Source organism: Elephantulus edwardii, unplaced genomic scaffold (assembly GCF_000299155.1).
Source record: "Elephantulus edwardii isolate Elephantulus edwardi_28Jun2011 unplaced genomic scaffold, EleEdw1.0 scaffold00057, whole genome shotgun sequence".
NCBI classification, from domain to species: Eukaryota; Metazoa; Chordata; class Mammalia; order Macroscelidea; family Macroscelididae; genus Elephantulus; species Elephantulus edwardii.
In genome coordinates this window covers 16036602-16052360 of record NW_006399807.1, presented here as the reverse complement: position 1 = coordinate 16052360, position 15759 = coordinate 16036602, and the positions used below count along the sequence as shown (strand labels likewise).

At 37.8% G+C, this 15759-nt stretch overlaps 1 protein-coding gene across 1 annotated transcript in view; it reads left to right on the top strand.

Annotated features, from left to right (window-relative positions):
* VAMP4 (vesicle-associated membrane protein 4) overlaps positions 1 to 15759 on the top strand; it is a 54422-nt gene that overhangs the window by 11387 nt on the left and 27276 nt on the right. The window contains exons 2-3 of the mRNA XM_006887426.1: positions 7249 to 7295; positions 15357 to 15407. Coding sequence (XP_006887488.1) covers positions 7249 to 7295; positions 15357 to 15407 — 98 coding nt within the window. The remainder of the gene's footprint in view (positions 1 to 7248; positions 7296 to 15356; positions 15408 to 15759) is intronic.

The following is a 15759-nucleotide window of genomic DNA, read 5'->3' as shown; positions in this document are numbered from 1 at the left end:
ATAGTCTCTCATTCTTCATTTTGCCTGGGACATTTTCTTCTAGTAATTCTTCATAACTTTTTCAGTTCCTTTACTTGCTTCTTCCTATTCTGGGATTCCAGTGATGTGCATGTTATTTCTCTTGATGGTGTCCCACATTATTCTTGGGTTTTCTTCTTTTTCCTTCTTTCTTGGTTCTGCCTTTTGGTCTAGTAGATCAGTGGTGACAATTGTATCTTCTGTTTCACTGATTGTTCCATCTCTTCAACTCTGTTCATGTGTCCATCCATCATGTCGACAGCATCTGAAACATTGGACCTCATATTTTGGATTGTGATTTCTTGTTTTTCCAGAGCCTCTAATGCCTTGTTTCTTTTATATGCATTGTTTTGGATTGCTTTTTTTAAGTTCCTCCTTGTTTTTGCTTGCAGTGTCCTGTAATTCTTCAAGGTTGTCTTTCACCCATTGAAAATATTCAGTCATTATTCTTTTAAATTATGTGTCAGAAAGTTCAATCAAACTTTCTGGCTTCAGGAAAGAAATCCTTTGGTACTATGTCACTTTTTTATGGGGACAGGTGGTCTGTTTCTTTTATGATGTTGCTGTGGTACTGTTTTTCATGCCTGAGGTGATGATAGGTTCTTGATCTGAAGTCACTGAGTGGAGGTGGACAGAGAGTAAAGGTAGGCCCAGGGTAGATGCAGGCAGAGTGTAGAGACAGGCACTGGGTGCAGTGCCTAGTGGTGGGCACTGGGGCAGGCAAGGGTGTGCACAATCTCTTGCTGATTGAGCAAGGGACCTTACTCAAATTCCAGTTCTCAGGCCCATTTCCTGGCTGTGTTGGGTTCTTGCTGCGCTGGGTTCCCATCACAGATCTTTTCCCCCCACCTATTGCTTACCTTTCCACTCTGTGTATGGCATTGTTTGCTCTTCGAGTTGTAAATTTTTATGTAACCGAATCTGTGAATCATTTTTTAAAGACATATAGATTTGTTACTTAGGTACAGAATATCTTCGCAGAAGAATAAAATACAATTTCATTTATTTTCAAACTCTGTGAGTTGCATAAATCAAAGCATTTAAAGTCATGTTTTCTTTATAGTACTATATCTGTTCCTTTCCTGATTTTTAACTAGGAAAGGAACAACATAGTACACAACCTTGCTTGCTGAAACTGAGGACCTGAAGTGCTTGGCTAGATAAAGTCAAGGATTATAGTCTTCAGTATGGACTGTCAGAGTCAGTGAGACTGGCTCAGAATAGGGCAGGGTTCAGAGCTGTTGTACATAGGATCACTATGAGTTGCAAGAGACTCAGTGAGCACATGACAAACACAATTATGCGTACTCCATATTTGTCAACATAAGTAGGATTTAAAGACCAAATTGTTAGGTAAAAACTGGTGTCATGTGAAAATGGAGAGTGACTACATCCTTACATAACTTTCACATTGTATCTCTACATAACTGCAAAACCACTGATACTCATGACCCAGACAAGTTGATACATAGCTTTGACCGTCACAGCCAACATTACTTTCGCTTTGTGCCTCAGTGTTAGTTAATGCCACGTGTATATCATTAATGTGCAAAATAGTAACATTTTTACCATTATAAATGTGAAATATCAGATAGGATAGTTTCATTTTCCTAGTGTCATTCATTATTAAATAATTATTCAGGTTCCATTTATATTTTAACATAGGAATTAATTACAGAGGGTTTCAAATTTTCATTTTGTTATTTGTTTTAATGTTTACTGCTTTATATGATCAGAGAATGTGGCCTCCATAGTCTGCTTTTTCAAAATTTAGTAAAATTATTTTGTGATGTTGTTTTTACTCTTTGAGAATAAATGTTGCTATTTAGGTGCAAAATTTGCACTTTTTAAAATATGACTATTTCTGGAGGGTATGCTAAGATCATCCCTGTGATTTTGAATGGCTCAGTTTCTTGTAATTTGTATGGCTTTGGTTTTACATATTTTGCCTTTTGTCACTTGTTGTTATGTGCAGTCAAGTCGCCTGTGACCCATAGTGGTCCTATGTACAGTAGCTCTGAACCCTGCGCTGTCCTGAGCCAGTCTCCCTAATTCCGACACACCAACCCTTACTGCCCCAGTTACTGTATCAATCCATCACATCTGGGGTAGGTCCATAGTCTTCATTGGTAAACTGTGTGTTTAAGCTTTGAAAAACTTACTGGATTGTTTACATTTTGCCCTATTCTTCTTCTTTATAGTTGTACTGGTAGCTCTAACTTTTTTTTCCTTGTTGTTAGAATTTGCTGTTGAATATTTTCCAATTCCTCCCCTCTCATCTTTTATTTGACATTTTATTTTACTTGTAAACAGGTATGGGAGGATTTTTAAAAATCCTAATTATAATATTTTTGGTTTTATATAAAAACATTCTAACTATACACATGTTCTAACTATTCTTGTTAGTTATATGGTAACTAACATATTTGGGCTTTTTCTGCATTGGTTTCTTTGTAGATAGTGAATGCTATTCACCCTGATCTTTGTTTGGCTAGCTTTTAGTTATTAATTGGATCGGTTTAAATTTTGCCTTTTCAGAGTAATTTCAGAGTTGTCATGGTTTTTCCATGACAACTTAATCTCTTCATCACCTTATGCCCCATTACTGTTTTAGTTTTCTACATAGCATTTATCACCATTAAAGGCTTTTCTCTGAGAGAGCTTGAACCATGTTTGTCTTGTTCACAGCTGTGTGCGCTTGGTCCTTGTACCAGTGCCTAGTATATAAAAGATGCTTAACTTTAAAAAAAAAGAAAAAGAACAAATGCTTGCTTTTTTACCTCCCCCTTTTTTATTGTATCTTAAATATTATTTTATATCTATTTTATTTTCTCCTGGTTATAGATTTTTCAGGATGCTTGGAAGACTGTTTATATTGTGGATTAGGACTTCAAGAGTTCTTCAAAGCTTTTCTTTAATGAAGTTTATAGTCCTTGGTTTGAGTCCTAGGTCCATGATCCACCTAGAGTTAGTTTTTGTGTATGGAGTGAAGTGTGGATCTTGCTTGAGTCTTCAGCAGATAGTTTTCAAATTTTGCCAACACCATTTGTTAAAAAAGGTGTCATTTCCCCACTTAACTGATTTCATCTCCTTGTCAAAAATCAGTTGACCATACGTAGATGGGCTGATTTCCAGGTTCTCAATTCTGTTCCATTGATCTGTGTGTCTGTCATTGTACCAGTACCATGCAGTCTTAACCACCACAGCAGTGTAAGAATCCAATCCCTATGCATATCCAAAAACTTATCTAACAAGGTAAAAAGGGAAGCAACAGACTGGGGAAAAAATTTGGTAATGACATGTCTGATAAGGGACTTATATCTAGAATTTATAAAATACTTGAGCACCACAACAAGATAAAGGTAAACAATCCATTTGAAAAATTGGCACAGGATATGAACAGGAACAGACAGTTCACCAAAGAAGACATTCAGATGGTAAACAAGCACATGAAGAAATAATCAAAATCCCTAGCTCTAAGAGAGATGCAGATCAAAACAACTATGAGATATCATCTCACCCCAGTCAGAATAGCAAAATTTAACAGAACAGCAAGCAACAAATGCTGGCAAGGTTGTGGAGAAACTGGTACCCTTATTCACTATTGGTAGGAGTGTAAAATGGTGCAAACGCTGTGGAAGGTGGTGTGGTGCTTTCTCCAAAAGTTGCAAATAGAGATACCATTTGACCCAGCAACTCCACTACTGGAAATATACCCCAAAGAGATCATAGCTGCCACCTCAGCAGATATATGCACACCCATGTTTATTGTGGCTTTGTTCATAATAGCAAGGGGTTGGAAACAACCTAAGTGCTCATCAACAAACGAATGGATAGAGAAGCTGTGGTATATTCACACAATGGAATACTACACTGCATTGAAAAAAAGGAACTCATGAAATATTATTCAAAATGGGTGACCCTGGAAGACATTATGCTTAGTGACATATCTCAGTCACAAAAGGACAAATACTGTATATTGAGTGCCACTATTGTAAAATAGGACTGATATTGGGGTTGGGGGGAGACTGAAAAAGATGGGATAAATAATGTATACATCATTGAAACAGGTGAGGGAGAAAACTGTTTAAAAGGGATATGTGATTAGGTATTATTGTCATGACAGGAGTCCAGAATGAAGGCTGCATATTGTAGTGGATGGGGGAGGGGGGGGGATTGAAAAACAATGAAGAATTTTACTTTTCAAAGAGATGAGTGTATGGGGGCGGGGAGGGATTGAAAAACAATAAAGAATTTTACTTTTCAAAGAGATGAGTATATGGTTGGAGGGGTGGGCAGGGAGAAAAGTGCCATAGTGAATGGAAATCCAAAATATCTGTAAATTTTCATTAAAATTAATAATAATAATAAAAAGACTTATAAAATAAAAAATATTATTATACAGCAATACAAATATATGTATTGTATTTCATTTATTTTCTCTTTTTCTTGATTTCATTTGCTAGATTATTTTCCTCTGTACTCTCTCTGCTCCCTACGTTGCCTAGGCAGTTTAGAAATTTTACTCCCTCACTCTTTTATTAATAGTTAACTTTACATTTGAACAATAATGTTTAAATTTGTATTCTCTGTCAACATCCTAAAAAAGTACATGCATTCCATTGTTTTACTTCTTTATTGTAGCCCTGTCCCTCCTTTCTCCATTCTACTCTCTGCCTCTTCAGTGTGGGGTGTTTTTTGTTTTTGTTTTTTGGGGTTTTTTTAAATATACTTTTACTTTACGTCCTCATTTTCATCTCTCATTCCCAGGCCTGGGCTTTTTTAGAAAAGTTAGGATCTTCTTAAGGTTTTTTTTATGTTATGCCCTGTTTGTTGGGTTTTTGTTTTTTTTTAAAGTAGCTGTAAGTTATAGTTCATAGTCATATTATCAGTAGCTGTTTTTCACCACACGTTTTATTAGATTTCATGAATAGTGTGAATTCTGTCTTAAGATTTTTGATCTGACTTAATTTACTTTCTGGCTGCTGTAATTTGTTGAGTATTGCTTCAGAAAAAGGTATGCTGGTAGACTATTAATTTACTGTTGCTTCTATAGAAAGTTACCACAAACTTAGTGACTTAAAAGAATGTAATTTTATTATCAGTTCTGATAGTCAGAAGCCTAAGAGGGGTCAAAGTAGGCTAAGACCTCTTATTTTTTCGGCTCAATCTGTTTCCTTGTCAATTCTAGTTTCTTTCCATCTTCAAAAACAGCAGTTTAGCAACTTCTTGCCTCTGTGTTTCTCTTGCACCCACCTGAATAAGCTGCAGTGATCTTCCTTCTCAAGATTTTTTAACTCATGAAAGAAAAATATTTTCCTCACACCATAGATAAAAATAAATTTAATGTGTATTAAATTCTTAATAAGTAAAGCAAAGCATTGAGACTTTTCTAAAATACAGTGAGCCATTTTTTCTCTTTTGGTAGATGGAAGAATTTTTTAACCAGACCAAAAGCAAAGAAAAATCAAGCTTAGGAGCAGTCAGTGGTTCTTAATCACATCTTCAGAGTCCCCTTTGCTTTTCAAGGGAACATATTTATAGATTTCAAGAACTAGTTTTTAGATATCTTTGAAGGTCCATTGTTCTCAGTCCAGCAGGTAGCATGTAAATACGGATGTTTATGAGAAAGTCTGTTTTTATTTAATTTTCTTTCTTTATTTATGTCTCCCACATTTAGAGAAAGTGCATGTATATATTCATTTTTAAAAAAATACTTGCATTTTATAAGGCAAAATTATAAAACTTTGAAAGTTTAAATTTGTAGAGGGCTGTTTGTGGACTGAGAAGGTGAGAAGGACCAGTTATTAAGTTCTTGGCTATCTGCTCCAAAGAATATACCCTTCAGCACTTTTGTATCTAATGTTGAGGTTGGACTCTGCAAACATTTCTCCTTTGCCAAGTTTTGTTGTTGATGTTAGGTGCTGTTGAGTATGACTCATAGCAACTCTATGAACAACAAATTTTTTCTTTTAATATGATTTTTTTTTACTGAATCTGGGTGGCTCTGTATCCACACGCTCAGTCACTGTTCTGAGTATACATATGTCGCTGCTTTCCCTGAGGAATCAGACAGAGACTGACCTTTACAGCACTTTGTGTGCACATGTATTTGTGTGTAAAATCTACATTATTACTATTGTTGTGGCATCCATTCCAATTCGTAGCAAATAAAAGGAAATGTAGCCTGGCCCTGCACCTTCCTCACAACCATTGCAATGTTTGAGCCCATTTTTTGTAGTTACTGTATTTACCAAGTAAATTGTACTTCTGCAGAGAATTATCCCTCCGGATAACATATCAAAACATGTGAGGTTAATTCTTGCTGCTCTTTCATGTCTAAACAGCATTACGGTCGTACTTCCTCCAGGACAGATGTATTCATTCTTTGAGCAGTTCATGGAATTCTTCAACAATCCCATAAATCAAAGGGATCAGTTCTTCTTCAATCTTCCTTATTTTTCCATCGTCTTGGAGGATGTGGGTCAATGAGTCATTTGTGCCTCTTCCTGGTTCTTCCTGGCCAACGTCAGCTTTCCCACTAGAACAGGGCCGTTTGGCCCAGGGTCCCAGCTGCCTGGAGCCTGTAAATGGTGCAGAGCCAGGGGAGAGGGCACACCCCATCCCGCTCCAACAAATTTGATCCCTCTTCTATCCAGTGCCATCTTCTGACATCATCTCTGACACACTTAAATCCATTGCTACCCATACATTGTGTCGATCCATCTTGTTGAGGGTCTTCCTCTCTTTCACTGTCTCTTTCACTCCACCTTTCTAATCATGATATCCTTTTCCAAGGAATAGCCTCTTCTAGCAACATACCCAGAGTATGTGAAATAAAGCTTTATCATCCTTGTCTCCAAGGAGTATTTTCACTGCACTTCCTTCAAGCCGTATCTTTTGTTCTTTTGGTAGTCAATGGGATATCAGTACTCTTCTCCAAGGTTCTACTAACAGAGATTTAAAGGCAGGAGAAATGAGAAGGAACTGGCTTCTTTTGAATATCGTTTAGTTTCAGTGACCTTTGTTTCACCTTGAGTTGCCTTTGGAAAGTCAGTAAATGTTCTTTGTCTTTCATATTATAGTGAGGCATAAGTAATCACTCCTTGCTCTGTTTAGAAATGTGCAGTGAAGAAATTTGACCAGGATAAGCCTTGTTTTACTATTCCTTCCTGACAGTATCTAAGCCCTCTTAATCTGAAAACTCAAGTCTTTTTCTTCTTTTAACAGAGAAATCTTTTGGAAGATGATTCAGATGAAGAGGAGGACTTTTTTCTGTAAGTTAAAAATTATACTTATGTAGCTTTTATTAAGAAGGAGTTAGGTTCAAATCTACCAATCATTCTACTAAAGAAAGATGGGCCATTTTCTGGAGAGGTTTTTTTGTATTGTTTTGTTTTGTTTGTTTGTTTCCTTGTTGTGTATCATCGAATTGGATCCGACTGGCTCTGGAGGAGATTGCACCTCCTCCAGCAGAGCGTCTGGACTGCAGCGCAGCTTCTTCCCACTAGACCAGAGCTCCCTATTTTCTGGAGAGGTTTATAGCCTTACCAACTTGAGGGAGGGTTTGCTATGAGTTGTAATTGACTTGATAGCAGTGGATGAGATAGCTTTGTTGCAGTTTTGACGTATAGTAAATATATATATATTTAAAATATGTAATATTAATTTTTATATGTATCTACAGTCTTAATATCATCAATAAATTTAAGATAAGTATAACCATTGGTCCAGTATTTTCTAAATGATGTTGTTGTTACGTGCTCTTGAGTTACCTATGACCCATAGCGACCCTATGTACAGCAGCTCTGAAGTCTGCCCTGTCCTGAGCCAGTCTCACTGACTCCGACACACCTACCCCCATTGCCCTCGGTACCGTATCAATCCATCTCATCCAGGGTCTTCCTCTCCTGCACTATCCCTCCACCCTACCGAGCAATGATGTCCTTTTCCGAGGATCAGTCCCTCCTATGCCCAAACTATGTGAGACAGAACTTCAAAATCCTAGCCCCCCTCGGAGAAACTTGGTTTCACCCTCTCCAAGACAGGCCTGTTTGTTTTCTTAGCAGTCCATGACTCTTCTCCAACACCACAACTCAAAAGCATCAATTCCTCTTCTGTCATTCTTAGTCATTATCCAGCTCTCTTATGCAAGGCAAGTAATTGCTGGATCAGGTGCATCTTAGTCCTTAGCCTGACATTGTTGCTTCTCGGTACTCTGGAAAGGTCCCTGACAGCAGAGTTACTTTACCTAATGCAATTTGTGTTCTGATTTCCTAACTGCTGGTGCCAAAAATGTTATTTACTCTTCAAATCCTCAAGAAACTAACTCATGTGCTTTCTGTCATTATGAGTTGTTGTTGTTGTTGCTATGTGCCGTCGAGTCGCTTGCGACTCATAGCGACCCTATGTACAACAGCCCTAAACTCCGCTCTGTCCTGTGCCAATCGCACTGTCTCTGATACTCTCATCCCAATTGTCCCAGTCACTGAATCAGTCCACCTCATAGAGGGCCTTCCTCTCCTGCGCCGTCCCTCCACCCTCCCAAGCATGATGTCCCTCTCTAAGGACCGGTCTCTCCTCACAACATGTCCAAAGTATGTTAGACAAGTTAGTTTGTATTTTCTAGAGCTCTCCCTCCCCTTTTTTGTGTGTACCATCAAATCAGAACCAACTGGCACAAGAGGAAAGGAGGAGATTGCCCCTCCTTCTCCAGCGGAGCATCTGGTGGATTCAAACCCATCATCTTTGAGATTGCAGCACAACTTCTTGTCACTCAGCCACCAGAGCTTCCCTTTATAAAAAAAAAAATTTTAAAAAAGGAATTGTTTTCCCTTTCTTACTGGTTTCACTTATCATAATTACTTTGAAATGTATGCATTAGACTATGGGGATCCTAACAAATTATAGCTAGCATTGAGAAGAATGAGAATCTCAGAACACTTAATTTTGTTCATATGAAATCTGCACCTAGATCCAAGAGGCTGTTGTCGGAATAGAGCAGAGGAACACTGTTGTTGTTATATGGCGTCGAGTCGCTTGTGACTCATAGCGACCCTATGTACAACAGCCCTAAACTCCGCTCTGTCCTGTGCCAATCGCACTGTCTCTGACACTCCCAACTATGTGGTTGAAAATCAGGAAAGGTGTGTGTCAGGGCTGTTTTCTTTCTTCATTACAATTCAGTATGTATGCTGAACAAATCATTTGAGCAGCTGAACTATATGAAGAAGAATGTGGCATCTGGATTGGAGGAAGACTCATTAACCATCTGCATTATGTAGATGACACAGCCTTGCTTGCAGAAAGTGAAGAAGACTAGAAGTACATACTGCTAAAGAGGAAAGACGAAGGCCTTCAATAAAGTTACACCTCAACTTGACTATTGTACCAAGAGCAACATCATGATAGAGAAAGGACTGAAATTGTCAGAAACTTCATTTTATTTGAATCCACAATCAACATCTATGGTAACAGCAGTCAGGAAAAAAAGAGACTCTGCATTGGTAAAATGTGATGTCAAGAACCTTTCCAATGTCCTAAAGAGCAGCCATATCACTTTAAAGGCTAAGCTGTGTCCTATCCATGCTATGGTCTTTTTAATTACTTCCTATGTATATGGAAGTTGAACAGTGAATAAGGATGACAGAAGAACAACTGAAGTCTTTGAGTTGTGGTGTTAGATACGAGTTACTTAATATCCCATGGACTTCCAACAGAACAACAAAAAGGAAGTGTAGCCAGGGTGCTCTTTAGAGGTAAGGATGGTGAAACTTCATCTCACATATGCTGAGAATGTTGTCAGGAGGAGCCAATCTTGAGGAAAAAAGATAGCATGCTGGGAAAGGTTGGAGAGGGTCAGAGGAAGACCCCAACATGATGGGTTGATACACGATGGTAAGATAGAGCAAGGTTCAAATCATTCATAGGGTTGCTGTGAGTTTGTTTGACTCGATAGCACATAACAGCAACAACAAAGACACTTTCTTTTCTCTCTATAATCTATAGGGAGGGAGTTCTGGTGGCTTAGTGGTAAGGAGTTGCACTGCCAGCCCAAAAACAGACAGTTCTAATCCACAAGGTGCTCCACAGGAGAAAGATGGGCAGTCTTTCTTGTGTGATTTCTAGCTTCTGAAAACCTGCTATAGGGTCAGCTATGCGTTGTTTGTGACTGAATGGTACATAACAACAACAGTGTAATGTATAGGGAGCGCTGGTGGTGTAATCCACATGAAGCTGCACTGCTAACCCAAAGAGGCAGCCTCCCTGGTGGTTTGGATCATCCAGTGGCTCCGTGAGAGGGAGTTTGGCATCGCCACCTGTGTGATTTACACTCGGAGAACCTGCTAAAGGGTCAGCGATGAATTAGTTGTGACTAAGTGCAATGAGAGTGTTTTGTTGTTATTTTTAAATCTAATCTATATGCTCTTTCCGTCCTGTAATATAATAAAAATGTTTAATAACGTAATATAATGTTTATACTGTAACCTTTAGTTCACTATTGAATAATTGTGGAAGCAAGATGTTCTTCCTTATTCCTGCTCTTAAGAAAAACTCTTTAGTCTTTCATCATTAAGTGTTATATTAGGTATAGACTTTCTCTCCATACCTATTTAATCTATGTGCTGAACAAATTATTCAAGAAGCTGGACTCTGTGAAGAGGAATGTGGCAACAGAATTGGAGACTTATCAATGCATGATGAAGATGACACAACCTTGCTTGCTGAAAGTGAGGAGGACTTGAAGAACTTATTGCAGCAGATCAAGGAGTGCAGCCTTCAGTATGGATTGTGTCTCAATATCAAGAAGACAAAGAAAGATTCTTGCCACTGATGCATAGGTAACATTATGATGGATGAAGAGAATTGTCAACTTCATCTTCTTAAGTCCACAGTTAACACCCTTAGTACAAACATCAGGAAATAAGGAGACATGAATTGCAGTGGGGAAATGTGTAGTTAGGGATCTCTCCAAATTATTGAGTAATGATGTCAGTTTGAAGAGTAAGGTACATCTGATTCTGGCTGTAGTCTTTCCATTCACTTGTTATGCATCAGAGAGCTAGGCAATGAATAAGGATGACAGAGGATTTAGAATCGATGCCTTTGAGCCTTGGTATTGGAGAAGACCACTGAACATCCCATGGACGGCCAAAAGGACAAAAAAATATCTTGGAGAGGGTACAGCCAGAGTGCTCTTTGCAGGCAAGAATGATGAGGCTTCTCCTCACATACTTTGGGCATGTTGCTAGGAAGGTTTATTCCTTGAAGAGAGATATAATGCAGAGAAAGATGGAGGTTCAGTGAAGGAGAGGAAGACCTTCAACCAAGTGGATTGATGTGTACTGCTACAGTGGTCAGGAAGTGGGAGGATGGCACAAGTTAGAACAGGGTTCATAGGACCGCTGTGAGTTGTATTCGACTTCAGGGCACCTAACAACAACAAATAGACTTTCTATCCAAAAGACAGCTCAAAATCATTGCTGTTAAGTCTGAACTTTGTTCTGACGCTCCAGCAGGTTTTCAGAGGCTATAAATTGGGAGGCTATTGTCCATCTTTCTTTGGTGGAATAGAGACAGTCTTTTCTACTATGCAATGCAGAATTATGCTTTGCAGTGCAAAGATATTTGCAGCTTTCCTCAGGACTAGGCACCAGAGCGTCTAGGGGTTTTCTGTAGTTGCCCTTTCTTAAGCTAAAGAAGTTCAATTGTTTATATTCCTAGTTTGCTAAAGATTTTTCTCACTAATTGATGCTTTATTTTGCCAAGTGGGTTTTGGTTTTTTTTTTCCTGATCAGTTGAGATAATCATATGTTCCTTTTTCCCCCTATTAAATTGTTGATTTATGTTGATTGATTTTGGAATTTCAAATTTGCATTATTAAGAAAAGCACTACTTGGACATCATGTATTTTTAAGCTTCGTTATAATCAAGTTGTTATGGTTCTGTTAAGGATTTTTACATATGTTCATGAAGAACACTGACTGATTATTAATACACTTTTCTGTTTTAGTTTGTTTTTATCTGAGTTAACTCTGGTCCCATTGAATGATCTGGGAAATGTTCTCTCATCTTCGGTTTTCCAGTGAAATTTGTGTTGAATTGGCATTATTTCATCCTTACGCATTTGATAGTTGGCAGTTCCACCCTATAGAATTGCTCTAAGTTGGAACTGACTCACCAGCAGTTGATTTAACAGAAGATTATTTGTTGTTTTACTGCGTTACTACAATGAACTATAAATTTATATCACCAAAGAATCTAAGTAGTATATATGCTTTGTGAACTTTTTGTAAACTTTTAGTTGGAAATAAATTTTAGGCTTGAAGTGGAAGAGATGCATAGATAATGTAGAAAGCTCCTGCTTGCCCTTCACCTGGCTTCTCTAAGATTATCTTATATAACCATGTCACATTTGTCTGTAGTGATCTCCCTTTTCACATTCCTGTTAATAATTTATATCTTTTCCTTCTCCTGCCCAATGTGACTACACATTTATTAGTTTTTACTTTTCAAAGAATCAACCTTTGATTTTTCTTTTTTGTTTTTCTTATTAATACTTTCAAGTCTTTTATTACTTAATACACGAAACAGTTTTTTAAGTCTATACCTGGGTTAATTTTTATCTAATAATTTTTATCTAATAATTCTATATGTGGAACAGATCATCTGGGAGGCTGAGCTCTATGAGGAGGAATGTAGCATTGGGATTGGAGGTAGACTCATAAACAGTCTGCGTTATTCAGATGACACAACCCTGCTTGCTGAAACTGAGGAGGATCTGAAGCACTTCATGCAAAAGGTCAAGGACTGTAGCCTTCAATATGGATTGAAGCTCAACATCGAAAACACAGAGATTCTCACTACTGGGCCAGTTGGCAGCATCATGATAGATGGTGAAAAGGTTGAGATTGTTAACAGCTTTAGTTTGCTTGGCTCCACAATCAACACTCTTGGTGCCAGCAGCCACGAAGTCAAAAGACGAATTACATTGGGAAAGTCTGCTATCAGGGACGTCTCCAGAGTACTGAAGAGCAGTGATGTCAGTCTGGAGACTAAGGTGCGCCTAATCCAGGCTGTGATCTACACTACATGCTTTACATAAGAAAGCTGGACATTGATTAGGGATGATAGAAGGAGAATTGATGCCTTGAGCTGTGGTGCTGGAGAAGAGTATTGAATATACCATGGACTGTGTAGAGAACAGAGAGGTTCATCCTTGAGAGGGTTAAACCAAGCTGTTCCTTGGAGGAAAGGATTCTGAAGTTCCGTCTGACATACTTTGGGCATGTTGCAAGGAGGGACCAGTCCTTGGAGAGGGACATTATGCTTGGGAAGGTAGAGGGACAGTGCAAGAGAGGAAGACCCTTGATTAGATGGATTGACTCAGTGACTAGGGTAATGGTGGTAGATGTGGCAGAGACAATAAGGTTGGCTAAGGATAGAGCAGGGAGCAGAGCTGTTGTACAGAGGGTTGTGATGAGTTGCAGACAGCTTGACAGCAGATAAGAACAAAAACATTTCACATTCATTGTTTCCTTTTTTTTTTTTTTTTAGTAAATGACTTTATTCTTGCTGATAGCCCATGACATGGATTTTGACTTTGGTATAGAAGTCTTTAACCTAAAAAGAATAATTTAGTATTTCAGAAATTGAAATAATAGTACATGCATGATTTTATTGCTAATTAACTTCATGACAATGAGAATAATGTCCTGGTTTCTTTTTGGATGATTCAGTGATATTTTAATTGTAATCATCGTTTCCTAATTTAATTACTGCTTTTCTGTTAACAGGTTCTTTTTCAAAATTTTTTATTTTTATTTTATTATTTGTGTGTATGTGTACCATCAAATCAGATCTGACTGGTACAGGAGGAGATTGTCCCTCCTTCCCCAGAAGAGCATCTGGTGGATTCAAACCATACACCTCTGGGATTGCAGTGCAGCTTCTCGCCACTAGGCCACCAGAGCTCCCCTGTTAACGAGTTCTTTAAGTTTTTTTACTAGTGTTTAGGGATGTCCTATAGCTCAAAATATTAGTATTCTATGTATTTCAATGAATAGCTTCATAGGTTAGATTTCATTTTTTATAAAATGCTGATCTAATGAGAACCTAAAGCTTTAAAGACGGTAAAGAATAAATTTAGTTTTATTAAAACAAGATTTGTTCATACTTATAAATTAGTTCTATAAATGTCAGTATGCAGTCTGATTTATTTTATCCAAAAGTGTTTATTTCCTCCGTAGTGGTTTTTTTCATCTCCTGTAAAAATTATCAAATGCCTAGAGATTCTTTTCAATCTTACTTTCTTTAGTTTTATGGTTTATGCTTTATCCTGTATCTTCAGCAGGAGACGATAACTACTTAACATACCCAAAAGTTTTCATGTCAAGAATACCAAAATGGATGATAAACAGATAATAATTTGAGAAAATTTTAGATATTTTCATGTACTCTTACAGTTCCCTTTTGCACTATTGATAAATTTAAAATTAATAATCCAGAAATTCACATTTAAAAATGTTCAGTGTTCTAAATGAATTCATGGCCACCATCCTAGCTAATCAGCATTGTATCATAACTTAAGTTCAAGATGAACTATACTTTTAGTTGTTCTACGGTTAATCATAAAGCTATTATTGGCTGCTTAATTATTTAGTTTCAGAGTTTATTAATTAGAAAATGTATATGTAATTGGCAGGAAGCTGCACTGCAATCCTGAAGGCATACGGTTTTGGGCCACCAGCTGCTTTGTGGGAGAAGGATGTGCAGTCTCCTCCCGTTTGATTAACTGCCTCTAAAACCCCCCTGGAGGGTCAGCTATGGGTCAGTTCCGACCCCACAGTACACAACAGTAACATATGTAGTCAGTGATTATCATTCACTCACTCATTGCCATCAAGATGGAACCAACTTATAGCTGACCCTCCAGTAGATTCCCCCCACCCCCAGCGGATGTCTTTAGAGGCTGTAAATAACATGGGAGGTGATTGACTGACTGTCTTCTTGAAGCAGCTAGTGGATCTGAACTACGTACGTACCTTTGAGTTGGCAGCACAACTCTTTGCTAATAGGCCCCCCAGAGCTCCCTCCCTATTTTCTCTGGAAGTTTTAACTTGTGAATTAGGTTAATTAGAGCTACCAGTAAGTCCCAGTGAAATTGATAGATAATTATATATCATTCAGCTCCAGCATTACCAGTAAGATGGGTTTCTCTGTAAGAAATGACTGGTCTTTGTTTAGAATTCAGCTAAATTATATATGTATCTGTTTGTTGGCCATTTTTTAAAAAACATATCTTCTCTAACAATGACTTGGGCTTTTTTGTTTTTTAGAAGGGGACCATCTGGACCAAGATTTGGACCTAGAAATGATAAAATTAAGCAGTAAGTTCCTAAGACTATCTTTTGTTTTAATTTTCATATTTCTGTGTAACCAGGAGTTGGCAAACTATACCCATGAGACAGTTCTGGCTCTGCCTATTTTTGTAAATAAGTTTTATTGGAACACAGCCATATTCTTTTGTTTATATATTATCCTTCATTGCTTTTGAGCTACAATGAGAGTTGAATAATTGTAACAGGATCCTTATAACCAACCAAACATAAAATGCCTATTATTTGATCCTTTTCAGAAAAAAATAGGATTGGCCACCCACTTCTGAAATAGCAGGCCTCTGAAAACCCTATGCACAACAGAACACACGGAGATTAACAAAAAGGGCAACCTAGGTAGAAC